The sequence below is a fragment of the Pempheris klunzingeri genome, chromosome 21, assembly GCF_042242105.1.
Source record: "Pempheris klunzingeri isolate RE-2024b chromosome 21, fPemKlu1.hap1, whole genome shotgun sequence".
In the NCBI taxonomy this organism is placed as follows: Eukaryota; Metazoa; Chordata; class Actinopteri; order Acropomatiformes; family Pempheridae; genus Pempheris; species Pempheris klunzingeri.
The window spans coordinates 6015373-6029651 of NC_092032.1; the positions used below are offsets into that span (position 1 = coordinate 6015373).

The following is a 14279-nucleotide window of genomic DNA, read 5'->3' on the forward strand; positions in this document are numbered from 1 at the left end:
TTTGAGTGTTTGTAACAAATAAGTCATTAGAAAGGTACAGGCACGTCTGCATACACTATCATCTAGAGCTACAATCTGCCTCAGCCCACCAGTGAATGTCAGCACTTGATCCCAGCCTCCCACTCCACCATTAACATTCTTGTGGCAAGATCTGAACAACCTATTTTTGCTCATTTCCCATCAGAAATGCAATACGCCACCACTTCCCCATAACTAGGTTTGAAGAGCGTATCACAGCTGTTCAGACTTTGCTCTCACCGAGGATACAAGTGTGAAATAAAGCGGGCTACAGACATTTCATCCTTTCTTGGAATGTCTGCCACTCAATGTGATCCCAACCCCCATTACACATAGGATTGATGCTCTGTGTTGGCCACAGGGGCCGATGTTTCCCACTTGCGGGACAGATTCTGAACCAATTTGGAGGCAGATTACAGAATGATTTGGCAGATAACATGGCCATTTTTAGGGGATTTGTATTTGGAATTTTAAAACACTTAAATAAGATAGAGCCCTGCGGTATGAAGTGGGCTCGGCTCAGGGAGATGATCGGAGATTTGTTCATTACCATTTCATTGTGTATCAAGTGGCTCAATTTGCCTTGGGAGATTTTTCATTTTACTCAGTCAGGATAAATGCCACGTTTTTTCTTTCTCTTGTATTTTTTAATCATTTTGAATTAACTTGTTTCTATTGTTTCTGTTTTTGTTTCAGGTACCAGCAGTGCAGAGGTAAAGGAAAACCGTAATATTGGTAACTTAGAGGATCGCTCTATAGGATCTGCAGAGTGCCAGTCCCTTTTCTGCTCTGACTCTGCAAGAAGTGGCAGCTCTGGCCTGAAGAGGAAACGGCCGCTGGAGGAAGACAACAACGGACATTTGTGTCAACTCCGCCTGATCTATAAAAAACTGTCCTGGTCGGAGTCACCAAAGAATGCTTTGGTGCAGCTCAATGAGCTCCGGCCGGGCCTGCAGTACCGCATGGTGTCTCAGACAGGCCCGGTCCACGCTCCCGTCTTCTCCATCGCAGTGGAGGTGAACGGGCTGACCTTTGAGGGAACAGGCCCCACAAAGAAAAAAGCTAAGATGAAGGCTGCCGAGCTGGCCCTCAAGTCCTTCATCCAGTTTCCCAACGCTCCTCAGGCGCACCTGGCAATGGGAAACATCTCAAACCCTTCAGCTGACTTCACCTCAGATCAGGCGGACTTCCCCGACACCCTATTTAAGGAATTTGAGTCTTCGCCGTGCGCTGATGGCCTCTCGCTCTGCGACTCAGCAGCAGAGAGCGAGCTAATATCGAGTGAGTTACTGAGACATGGACGGTTGCTTCGCCATACTTTGGACCTGATGGTGCAGGCTCAGCAGAGGCTGGGGGGGATTGTACCAGAACCAGAGGCCCCTAAGAGCCCCATTGCTTTGCTCAACGAGCTCCGGCCGGGCCTGCGCTACGCCTGCCTTTCGGAGCGGGCTGAAGGCCGACGGCTACGTAGCTTTGTGATGGCGGTACGTGTGGATGGGCGAATATTTGAGGGCTGTGGTCGCAGCAAGAAGCAAGCCAAGAACCAGGCGGCCCAGTGTGCTCTTCAGGCCCTCTTCAACATCAGGACAGCCCCCGAGGGGAGGACAGGCCTCAAAGCCAGCAGGAAGAGCTGTCCTCATTTACCCCAGGTGAGTAGAGACACATCCCCAGCGCCTGTCTTCTGCTAAGCTTCTTTGGCAGCTACTCCACTTCCTACAGGGGCCTGTAATGACCAAGACAGCAGGCGTGCAGTGAAAAGCCAAACACCCTCCAACAAGTAATTAAGGAGGAAAGGAGATAGGAGCTAAAAAAAGAGCGGGGAAATGGCAGTGCTGATAAAGCTATGTGTAAGCAAGCTGGCATTTACCTTGTGTCAAAAGTGAACGTAGTAAAAATACAGATCACAAATTTGTGTGCATGTGTTTGGGTGCATTTGTGTGTGTTCTGCAAAGCCTGGGTCTTGAGTAAACAATATCTGCTTGTTGGTCTATTTAAATAGAAAAGCATGTAAATGAAGCTAATTATTGTCCTTGTGCCTCTGACACAAGAAAAATCTGCATCACAATCCAAATGAGGTTTTTTTCCAGTCTTATGTGTTTGTATAGCTGTAATTGGGAGAGTTTTGTAATTTTGCAAGATCTCCTGTTTCCTCATGTGTGGCATCATAGTGTCTACAAACATTAATTCAATCTGTTGCCCAAAGGAGATAGAAAAGCAAAGAGCAAATCGACAAACAAACCACCGAGCCCAATCCCATGCTCATTTACCCAAATATGTAAATGGCAATCAGAGTGAGGAAACTAGTTTTTGAGAAACTTGAGGAAATTGGAGAGCCTAAAGACATAGTAGCTGGATCGGCTGGCACTTGTTGACAGCCATTTAAAACTTCATTTCAGCTGAAGAATTTCATCTAAAGTAAAACTCGCCTGAGTAGATAGTCACACTGATTTTAGTTGTTTACCATTGTTTTTGTAGAGAAAAACCTTACATTCAACCAGGGACACTAGGGACATGCTAGGGACGGTTATCTATAACTGTCCAAGTCACTGGCATCTGAAGTTAAAACTTCCCTCTTCTGTCCTAATACAACACAAAGCACAACATTCTTCAGGTCTCTGAATCGAAAAATTAAGCCGCATACATACAAAACGTCCCTGACGTTCCCGAAAGTCTTTCCTTGAAGCTTTCTGTCGACACACGCGCCACCATATTGTGCTTGCGCGGATCCTGTAGGGTATGTGTCGTATTAGCATTCTTTTCCAACCTTGAAGAAATAAACTGGTGAAAGTGTCCTTCCCCAGAGCACAACATCAACCCAACAAACCTGCACATGTTTGCCTGAGAGAAACTTTTTCTTTTTCTCCCTGCTGACACGGTGTCTAAAAGGATTTTAAGAGGATTTGCCGCACCCGTTTAGTTCCAGAAAGCACTCGCTTGTGGAATTTCTTGAAAGTCAGCCGTGGTGTCTGGCAGGCGCGAGAGGCATTTTATTCTCATTGGTAAAGGACAAAAGCGCACATGTAATATGTATCTATGCATGCATGTGTGAATAAACACGTGAGCAGGCATGTGTTTGTGGGTATAATGTGTTACATGTCTCTTACATTCAGTAATGTTAATGCAGAAGCCTCCAGCTCACACAGGCTCTCTGTTAACACGAGTCAGTCTTCTTGCCAAACACTGATTGCACGGGCAGTGGTTGACTACACAGCAGAAGTGACACGTAATGTGGGGGTGGTTGCCAGCTGTAGCCTGGGGGTAATGCAAACGTTATGGTGGTATGCCAAGTTATGTGTGCCACCTCGGCCTGTTCTCTTTTCCCAGAAGTCCCTCTGGCTGTACCTGTTGCAGGATAAAGCTTTGTTGAGAAGCTAGTCTTACACAGTATCGTGCATAAACCCCTTTCTTGACCTTTGAATAATTAATTATATGACATTTTTATTTTGTTCATGTGACACTGCTCTTTGACAAATATTTAATATTTTGTATTGGTTTATTTGTACTTTCACGTGCATTAATGCTATTCTATGATTTTAGAAAAGAAAAGCCCCTCTTTCGCTTTATTTGGAGGTTCCACCTCTAAAGAAAATGTCTAGTTCCACTTCCTCACCGTGTTGCCTCAGTGTTCTGTAACTCAGGTTAAAGGAGCTGAAAAGATCCTAAAAAGAGTTTAATTTATGGTTTTAGAAAACTTCCAAATTTCAGCAGAGGCTTCATGAAAGCCACTGTAACAAATGCAAACTAAGCAGAGTACTTTTAACCTTCTTTGAACATAATGAAAAGGTCATTTTTACCGCTACAATTCTACGCAACTAGTTTGTTCATTTTAGTTCCACAGGTCTTCTTATCTTCTTAAATGTGACCCCACAAAACACCTCCGATGGTTTAATTTTAATAATTATTTAAGAAGTAATGGGTCATCTTAATCATTCCCAATGAAGGTGGCTCAACCTCTGGACAAAGAGAAGAACAAAGGGATTCAACACTATAATATATTAATGGAGGACTATAAAAGACAGGATTGTGATATCGGGGTATTGTATTAACTCATTAACCCAGCAGAGTTGAATATAAGGATGAGGAGCAGATTCAGGGTTTGGGCTGAGCTGAATTGGAAGGCTGGTTGTTTCCAAAATCCACCCCCTTGATGAAATATTTAAACTCACCGGAACTGCATGGTGCTGTATTGTTCTTCACATACATACTAAGGAATAGTACAGTGAGAGTGACAAGACAAGCATACTAGTGCACTTCCACGCATGCAATAGACTCTGTCCTGCAGTAAAATAGCCTCCACTTTCCTCCACCCCTCCTACGCTCATATCTGTGGGAAATGACTTTAACAATCATACCAGAACTGAGGCATTAGGTCATAGTCTGCTTGGCATTAAAGAGCTATTTGTCTTCCAGCAATTCATTTTTTATTCCTTCATTTAACCTTTATTTATCCTGGGAAATCAAATGAGAATGCATTCTGCAGAGAATCTTACCTCATGTTGACTTGCTGGGAGATGCCTAATACGACCACAGTCATGTACATTTAGCAGCTACCTCAGCGCTAGTGGGAGTTACCTGCCTTGTTCAACAGTTCAATTGTAGCTCATAGATGGGAAATTTTGTGCTGATTTTCTCTGCTGATCAGTGGATTGAATGTAAACTAAGCCAACTGTCTAAGAGACTGTACAAAAATTATTAGGATGGGGAGGGGTGCTGATTATTGTTTTATTTTATGAATAAACAACAAGACCCTCACCTGCATGAGGATACCCCCCCCTTTCTCTTCAGCTCAACTGCATTTCCCCAACTCCTGTAATATATTCAGGGCCACCATTATGAAATGGTGGAAAAACTGTTTTGAAGAGCCACCATATGAGTGAACCGGGAACAGGCAACAGGTCATTACTGAAGGGCACCACAATATTTTGCCCCACTCCCAACCCTGTCTAGTAGTAATTACATTAATGCATTACCAATTTGTTTTCCCAATTAACAAGTGTAAGCGCTGCCTATGTTCACAGACAACCTTTTGTTGATTGAATAAAGTGTTACATTTATGTGCCTCATTGAAGCCAAAGATAAATGGTGGCGGTGGATGGTGGGTGCACAAAACACCTTAGAATTGCACCCCGAGTTCTAGGCAACAAAAGCATAAAACATTTGTAACAATGCTGTAGATGCTCTGAGCATATTTTGTATTGTAAGATTTGATATTTGGCAGGAATCAAATTGAATGCATCAGTGAACATTTTACTGACACATTCAGTGTCTGTTGAACAATATTTATTATTGACAATATTTCCTCATTATGTCAGTAGAAGTCATAATTTTGGTAGCACTGTCCTTCCTCTAAAATGTTTTTGCTGTTGCAGTCTATGTAAAGTCTGCATAGTCATGTAGCAGACGGGGTCGCCACTCTATATCCTCGTTAAGTCAAATGCACCTCAATAGCATACGTGCAAAAACAATCATTTTGATGTAGATATTTAATCTGACATATAGAATGCAAAATAAAATAAAAAATATACATCCATCTGTTCATCCATCGTCTATAACACTTATCCTTAAGGGTCGTAGGAGAGCTGAAGTCAATCCCAGCTGACATCAGGCGAGAGGCGGGGTTAGAATAAAAATATGAAATATGAAAAAGAAAAAATACTCTCCCCTTTTCTGCTCTCCAACCCAGTAGTAATTTCTGTACAGTCCCTGACCTCAAGGTTACATTTGCCTCTCAACATAACTTTCAGTCTTTATTATTAATCACTCAGTAGGAAGCTACTCTTTAATCCAAACCATAGCACTCTAGTTACCGAAAAAATGTCCTATTTGCCCTATTAAAGCCTGCACAGTGAAGTGAGAAAGTGCTGGAGTAATCCTGACACTCATTTCACCAAGTGGAATGATTACCCCACTGTTCAGGCCTTGATTGGCCACTTAATCTCCCCCTCGCCGTCACAATGCACTGCGGTGTTGCCAAGTCAACTGAGCCTGGGACTTGTGTGCAGCAGTGGGAAGACACAGAGTCAGCAGGTCCACATGGAAGGACAGTGCGGAGGTCAGTGGTCAGGACGCCGCGCTCTGCCACCTTGGATTAAAGTCTATTTGAATAGGGAAATGTGCTTGGTGACAGAGCAGAATGAAAATTAGGGTTAATGGAGGAGGCGTTGAGGAGTTTAAGCACGTATAAGCTGTTGATGCAAAAGCCGGCATACATCTTTAAGTTATTACAAACAGAATATTTAAATTTTCCATCACATGTGTAAAGGCCATTGCATATAGTGCTTTAGCTTACTGCGATTCAGAATGATTTGATTTAGTTATCTCTCAATGTGAACCATCTCAGATAGAGAAGGATACAGACTGGTCAAGTGGAGTAATTTCCCTGCCTCCGCCACGGCAAATTGAATATGATTTCAGACACGTGAAGGTGACCCCTGTCAGCCGCTGAGCCTCTCGCAGATTGTTTTCTTTGTCTAATCTCTCCCACTTCTAATCTGTCTCAATATAAACAGCTGTGACAGGCTGATCATTAATTAATATTGCCACAACAAATTAGCGACAGCGATCGCCCAGCCAAGCGCCCTGTCTAAGATAGAAATCCACCAAGTCAGAGAGGGAGAGAGAGAGAGAGAGAAGGTGTGAACAACACATTAGAGAGGAATTGATTAACAGCTTCAGGGACCTTGCAGATAGTGTTACAACCTCAGCATGTGGACAGTGACGGCGACAGACACACACATAGTGACAGCTACGGCAGCAGACGGTACTCACAGGATCAGCTGTGATTATCACCATAAGTGGTGCTGTGCAAATAGCCCGATAACACAACTGCATTCATCACTGTCTACTGATGCACTCAAACAAAATGCAGTTGTCAAGTGTTTCTCCAGACAGGCTGAAATAAATGTAGAAAAATGTCCAATGTCACATAGTTGATATTTTCACTGAGTCATCTTAAGCTCATTATAACTGATTGAATCACAGTGCTCAGACTTACTTCATTATAAAAAGTAACATGACTTTAGATTTAAAGAGGGAAAGGATCATTCCTGTTTTATTTTTGTTAACTGCTGAAATCTGAGAACTCGGCAGCAACGCTACAACAACGTTCAAGGGCTGAGATTTTAAGCAAACCTCAAGGTTAGTTAAACTCATCTGAACAGTGAAACTATCGTCTGCTAAGTAAAGTTCCATGATCATTTTCTGACCGACTTTTTGGTTCATCTTTGATCTACTGTACTTACCATAGCTTTGGTTTTATCTTTTCTTTTATTATTATCTTCTCCAGATAATTCAATGATAATATTTTTACATTCAATGTTTTAATATTTACTGTTTGTTATCAATATGAAAAGTTATGCTGCAAACGTCAGCAATAATTTAAAGCAAGTGTGAAGTGATTTATGTAATCTGGCTAAAACACTGCTGTTTTGCCAATCCATTATTGTTCAAGCAACTTTTCAAGAAAACATGCTAAACATTCTCTTGTCCCAGCTTCTGTAATGTACGGATTTTCTTTTATAAAACAAAAAACGTTCATAAAGGGTTTGCGCTCCTAAATTCTGGCAGCTGAAGAAGTAGTGCATGAAGTAGTGCATGGACAGGCTCGTCTCACTTGGGGAAAAAAAGTGATATCAGAATGAGCAAAAAGAAATACATGTGACGTTCATCTCATGTTAAAAAAATGTGCAGTAATGGGACAAAAAAAGTGAACCTTTCGATCAGAGGACCTTTTTATCAGCACGGTTCTGAAACAGTGTAGTTCTGGACCGGGAGCACAAGGAGGTGAGAGGTACAAGGTGTTTTGTATGAACTCATCAGCTACCTGGGGGTGCTCATCTGACCTGCACCACCAGAGTGACAGTAGAGTAGACAGTACATGTATGTCTATGCATACACCTGTTCATCCAAATCTATGCACACATGTATACATACAACAAACAAAAACTGAAAGCAACGCAAAGAGAAAATAAGCAATAGATTAATGGATCATGAAAATAATCATTAGATGCAATCCCACACAAAATCATCATGTTCCCACAACTCAGGAATTGCTTTGGCAAATACAATATTATCATAACTGAAAAAAAAAACATGCTAATAATACCAATAACTATCTTTTAAAGAGCTCCTGTCTGTCTCGTTGTGCTTTGAAACTAATCCTGACTTCAGTAGATGAGAGAGAGAGAAGTGAATTCCTTATGTGCATCCATGAAGCATCTCATAAAAATTTGTCACTGAGCGCACAATAATAATCTGAGTAAGAAGCCACTGTTTGCTTCTGGACTGTCAGTCTGCCCTTTAAGCACCCACTTACCTCATCATGTGGTATTTAAAGAAAAAGCAGCATGGGAGAGTGGAGATTTTGTGTGTGAAATTACCGAACAATAATGTTTCCCTTCTGAATGGGAGCGCCCTGTACATGGAAAGGTTAGAATCATCCTCAACAGTCTAATATGTATGCAAAATATGACCTATGAGGCTGCAGGCTGTTGAATCTAATGTACCACGTCAGCATGCAGCTTTGAGGGAAAATCCCTGAGCAGGGAGGAATTGAAATAGGGTTGGTTAGGTCACATCACCTCGCATATACAGTAAAACGCCCCTGTAATCTATTCCAAAGAAGCGTGGCCCTCCTGTCTGCACCTCTGCTCGCCCCACAGTATCCTGGGTCGCTGCTACAAAGTCTTCATTGTTTGTGACAGTCCTCCATTCCTCCCCTAGCTTCTGTCTCCCTGCTCCTTTTCCCCTCCACAGCCCCTAGCTGTGAGCCCAAGCATGGCTATAATCATTTCTGAAGAACCTCTCACACTTCATTAAAAGCATAATCAAGTTCATTACAATTTCATAGGCGTTCAGGTACCAAATGGCTTCCGATAAATCATGACTATTGGTCCTGTGTGGCTGGCATGTGTAGGTTTATCTCTGGCTCTCAGGCGGGAGAGGGGGGGGAGGAGAGGAGGGGAGAGGAGGGGAGAGGCCTGGTTGTGTGGCCTTTAAATGACCTTCCAGCCCGGAGCAATGGACCGTTCTGTCATACACGCTGAACGGAGACACGCACACGCCCAAATCAGCACGTAATTGCAGCTGAAGGAGCAGACTGTCCCTGAAGGCAGCACGGCGACATACAGTAAGCAGATCAACAGATGTGGTTCTGAAGGATTCTTTTAAACGTTAACACACAAGCTGCAACGTTTGCTGTTTTTATCTTCCGCCGTTTTTATTATCTTTAATGTGCTAAGCAGTAAAAAGAACGTCTGTACTATCCATCTATAAACAGGATGTGGGATGTTGTGAAATTTTGGACAAAAGCATGATTTATTATGTTAATGCTTTCCATTTATAGTGTAGTGTTGATCAATTCTGCAGGAAATATGCAATCAGACTGTATGATATTGATCTTATTAGCATTAGCTGACATCAGCATCAGCTGGCAGAAATCACTTTTCTGGCTCAGAGGACTGAAAGTCTCCTACAGGAAGTTGACGAGATTAATTAATTTCCTGTACTTATTTCCAGTGTACCGTCATCGGTCTAAACAGCTCATCATCACGTTTCTGTAGATGCGGCGTAAAACACACCCAGGAATGTGTAAAAATGACTTTTAGTTCCTGGAACTGTTTAGTTTAAGAGCTGCTTTTGTCTCTGTTACTTTGTTGCGCATTTAACTTGTAAAGTTTCGTTTTTTGTGCTTTTTTTTTTTTTTATTCCTATGAGTGGATTGTTAATGAAATTATCTGCAGCGCCTTTGGGTTTTTGTGGGGAGTGTTTTCAGAAGTGTTTTCTCGAGTGTCTGTCTCTCTGTTTCTTACAGTGTCTATCTGTGGAGAGAGGAAAGGGAATTTGGTAATGCTGTGACAGGAAATTGTAGGCTGGCTATGGGATGCACGCCTCAGTGCGTGTTGTATATAACCGCTGTTAACTTTTATTAATTTTTTCTACATCAAACACCAGAACAATCTTTTGCTAGGGTGAGTCAGACAGTGGAGGAGGAAGGGAAAATCTGTGCCTGCAGAGAGGCAATGAGCTGTAGTTTATTTATGCAGATATTAATCATGTTATTATTCTTAATATTATAGCAGCTCCTGATCTTACAGTTGTTCATCTAGATATTGTAATTCTTCTACAAATATGGTGTTGGTATTTCGAGGCTTCCTGAATTTATTACAGATGTGTCAGCCACTGACTGCTGATTTGGGTTTTCACAAAATAATAATCAGCCATGGGAGCGTATTAGATCCTCAAAACAAAATGTCCCAAATATCAGCAAAGTTCTGCTACTCAAACACACAGACACACATCTCTCGATGGTGATTGTCCCTCTCCACCTACTCACATGCCTGGCTGATCACTAGCACCCACTGGGCCTCCCAAACCTCTGTAGATGTTTTCCCCAGGGCCTCCCTCGCTCGCTTCCATAGCCGAGGCAACATGGCTTCAGTTGTTGATATGCCCTGCTTGTGCAGATGGATTATTGAGCAGGGATGTTTTTCTTGTTTTTTTTTTGCTTTTTTTTTTTCAGCAGTTAGGTTGAATTCTCACCGTTGCATCAGTCTGGTAAATCCTCCATTGATTCAAACTAGTTTCACACATCTTCTTCACATCTGAAAGACACAAATATCTGCGTCAAAACTGTAGGAAAATGTAATGACACAACACTTTATCAATAATACAGCAAGGAATTGCAGTATGTGCATGCCTTGCTTGAAAGAGGACACAGCTTCTGTGACATTGTGATGATAACTGAGTCTCTACCGCCAAACTTCATCTTAAAGGAATAGTTTTGGGGGAAGTATGCGCATTATTTTATATATACACAGAGAGTTAAGTGAGAGGACTGAGAATGCCTGCACGCTACGGCTACAGCCAGGACACAGCGCAGCGCAGCATAAAGACTGGAAACAGGGGAAAGCAGACCGGCTCTTTTAAAAGGTAACAAAACCTGCCTACCAGCAGCTCTGAAGCTTACTAATTAGCATCTTGTATCTTGTTTGTTTAAACCGTACAGAAACCAAGAAAATTGTAAAAACAGCAATTTATCATTTTATGGGGGTGTTCTTGGCTGGTAGCAGTAACTTCCAGCCCAAGAAATAGTCTGGCCCATAACAACCCTGGAAAACAATGAATTGTTGTTTTAACACTTTCAAGTTTTTGGACGGAGCCAGGCTTGTTGTTTGCCCCTAACTAGCTGCTGGTTGTAGCCTCATATTCAGCGGTGGCATCAATCTCCTCATTTAACTCTAAGCAAGAAAGCAAATATTTACCAAAATGTGGAACTATTCCTTTAAATGTGTGATGACTGATCCTTTTAGGGTTCCAGTTGTAAAAGTACACGTCTTTGCATTATTCTGCTGCTGTTTGACTTGGCTGTATTCATATTGCTGCATACCTGCATACTGAAAACCGTAAAAGTGTCTCACATGAACGTAATTAGTAGAATATTGAGAATAAATGTAACAACAGTCATACATTTCTCTTGCCTAAATTACCCCAAAGGTGTGAAAAAAGGAAAAGCGAAACATCTGTCACCCCTGTCCTGCTCTCTGGGACTGTACCATTCCTCCCTTGGGGGAGACAAAATGAGAGAGGCTGGAATAAGGTGTATGTATTTGAGTGTGTGTGTGTGTGTGTGTGTGTGTGTGTGTGTGTGTGTGTGTGTGTGTGTGTGTGTGTGTGTGTGTGTGTGTGTGTGTGTGTGTGTGTGTTGTGTGGAGGAGGAGGAGGAGGAGGAGGAGGTGTAAAAACCGAGCTGGCAGGGGGAGGGATGAGAGGCAGGCTGTGGGGGGAGCGAGGGAGGTGAGGATGGATGGAGTGCAGTGGGGGGAAAGAGAGGAAAACCTCAGCGGAACAAAAGACCTTCAGGATTAATTAGGCGTCAGATTGGTTGCAGGGCACAGCGGGGGGAGAGAGAGAGAGGGTGAGAGATATAGAGGGGGGGAGAGAGAGAGAGAGTTTAGCATTCTGGGAAGACCTCATGTCCTCAGCCCTCATATTTCAGCCTGCCTGCCCATGAGTATACAACAGCCAGCTAGTTAAAGCCTGTGCTGTGCCTGGAACCACTGTCCATTGTGTTATGGATGGAGCCCCTTCTACTTCTTCATGTATTTTTATGTTTTCACACAGAGGTCATCATATATGGAACGCATAATGTTTACATGATGGTTTTCTCCCCCTTTGTTAGGGTCCCTCACACATGTTTTGGGATTGGGCGCACAGGCACATGCGTACGTGAGTGTGTGTAAAATCATGGATGGAAATAGCTGCAATATGTCATAGTATTCAGTCAGTAGAGCAGAGTAGAGCAGAGTTCCCCTTCACGATAGCTGAGCCCTGCCAAATTAGAGGACTATGAATGCACAAAATAAATGCAGCTGAACTCTTACTGAACTTCTTACTTTCTCTGCTCCTATCAGCTGATTTTTTTTTTCTTTTCTTTTTCTTTTTCTTTTTTTTCTTTTCTCGCTTCCAGAACAGCTGAATTGCTGATTCGGGTCACAGGCGTCACCTCTAAATTTAAGAGGCGGACCCGAAGCTGCCTGTTAATACCATCTCCGTTGTCATTGTCACACAGGGATGTTTCTAGGGCGACCTTTGATGGCTCTTCTTCCCCTTCGATACAGGAAGTGCTGAACTCTGCATACAGATGACAGGCAGGGTTGCCATGAGTCATAATATCTTTGCCCGACGCCGTCTCCTCGCAAAAGCACTTAGCAGATCAAATAAGAGCAATTCTGGAGGCTACAGCGAATCATGCCCTTAGAACATTTGTACCAATCATTTACACTATCAGAGGTGGCTTGTACGTACAGCTTTAAGATATCTCAGCAGCGTGAACTTTAGAACAAAGTCTTCTGGCTAGATGGACTGATTAGCCATTCGATTGGCTTCACAGAGCAGTTGATAGAGCTTTGACAGATTGGGTTATATGGAGAGAAAAAAACATGGCTCACAGCATGAATAGTTATCATATGCTTTAGTCAGAGGCTGAAAGGAAAAGTTTTCAGTCCTGGTTACTTTTAAGCTTTCAGACTAAGAAAAGTTTGACCTAGCTCGCTGCACTTATCCATCACATTCAGTAAAAAGATGATGAATTACTAATAGCTCTGGCAGAGATGTCCTCACAGTTGTATATAACTTTAACTGCCAGTGCAGAATGCACACGCTCTGACTTTTAATACATTTCTAGCATTGCTTCAGCACCTGGTTGTACGTCAGCAGGTACATAACAAATCCATTCCCGCTGCCCTGCTTCCTGTCTCTGCACCTGAATTTCAGGGCCTGCGTTGCGCTCTCCTGTGCAGGGTGATGAACTAGCATCCGTTCCTGCTGATGGAGGAATGAAACGCCCCAGTCGCAGACAGATGCATATAGGTTGACAATGAGAGTTTTGTGCACTAAAGGCATAAACAAAAAGGCGCGAGCGAGCGGTGTGATGTAACATCTTTCTAAGTCAAGACGTTCTCAGGTTTACAGGTGCCGTAAAAAGCAATTCACAACATGACAACATGGCAGTGAAGGTGAAATGAACAGGTTTAAAAAATAAATGTAGGGGGAGAAAATGACAAAAAGAGAGAGAGAAAAGGATCAGCCAGGTGTTAGCATAGTGTCACTGACCTGAGAAAACCTCCAAATTTGGTGAATTGGAATTTTTCAATGAAAGCTCTTCAATGAAACTGAGTTTTCTTATTTCTTAAAGCTGTAATCTGCACAATTTCAGCTCTCATTGATTTTGTGTCACCCGTGGTTACCATGGTAATGGTGAGTGTTGTTTAAAACCACACCAAACACTCCTCGAGCATTTACTTTGTTAGAAACCCAGTAGAGGACAACCTGGCACACAGGATCTGAACACCAGACACTGTGCAGCCAAGAGAAGTCAGTCAATATTCTGGCTTTTTCTGTCATTCCAAGAGAAACCACAGTCTGATTTCACGCTGTGTATGGCACGAGCAGTTTTCCACACAACAGCAGGGTGCGGTGAGAGGAGTTGGTTAGTCTGCTAACAGCTCTCTGTGGCTGCTCCTTCTTGTTCTATTAGCCTACATCTAATCGCTGTTTAAATGACCGGATTTTGTTTGAGAGACGCATTTCTGAGGATTATATGCTGTTAGCACGGACCACATTGACCAATGCATTGTATTTGGTACAAAATTACAAACAGCACTGTTGTATCATGCACGTAGGCAATTATTATCTAGCAACTGAACAATGAAAACTACTATAAAGATGGGAAATTACAGAATGTACATTCTTTGAGTTGCAGC

General features: G+C 42.6%; 1 protein-coding gene across 1 annotated transcript in view; it reads left to right on the forward strand.

Annotated features, from left to right (window-relative positions):
• Positions 1 to 14279, forward strand: part of adarb2 (adenosine deaminase RNA specific B2 (inactive)) — a 160135-nt gene that overhangs the window by 99714 nt on the left and 46142 nt on the right. The window contains exon 3 of the mRNA XM_070853099.1: positions 715 to 1667. Within this exon, the coding sequence (XP_070709200.1) occupies positions 715 to 1667 (953 nt within the window). The remainder of the gene's footprint in view (positions 1 to 714; positions 1668 to 14279) is intronic.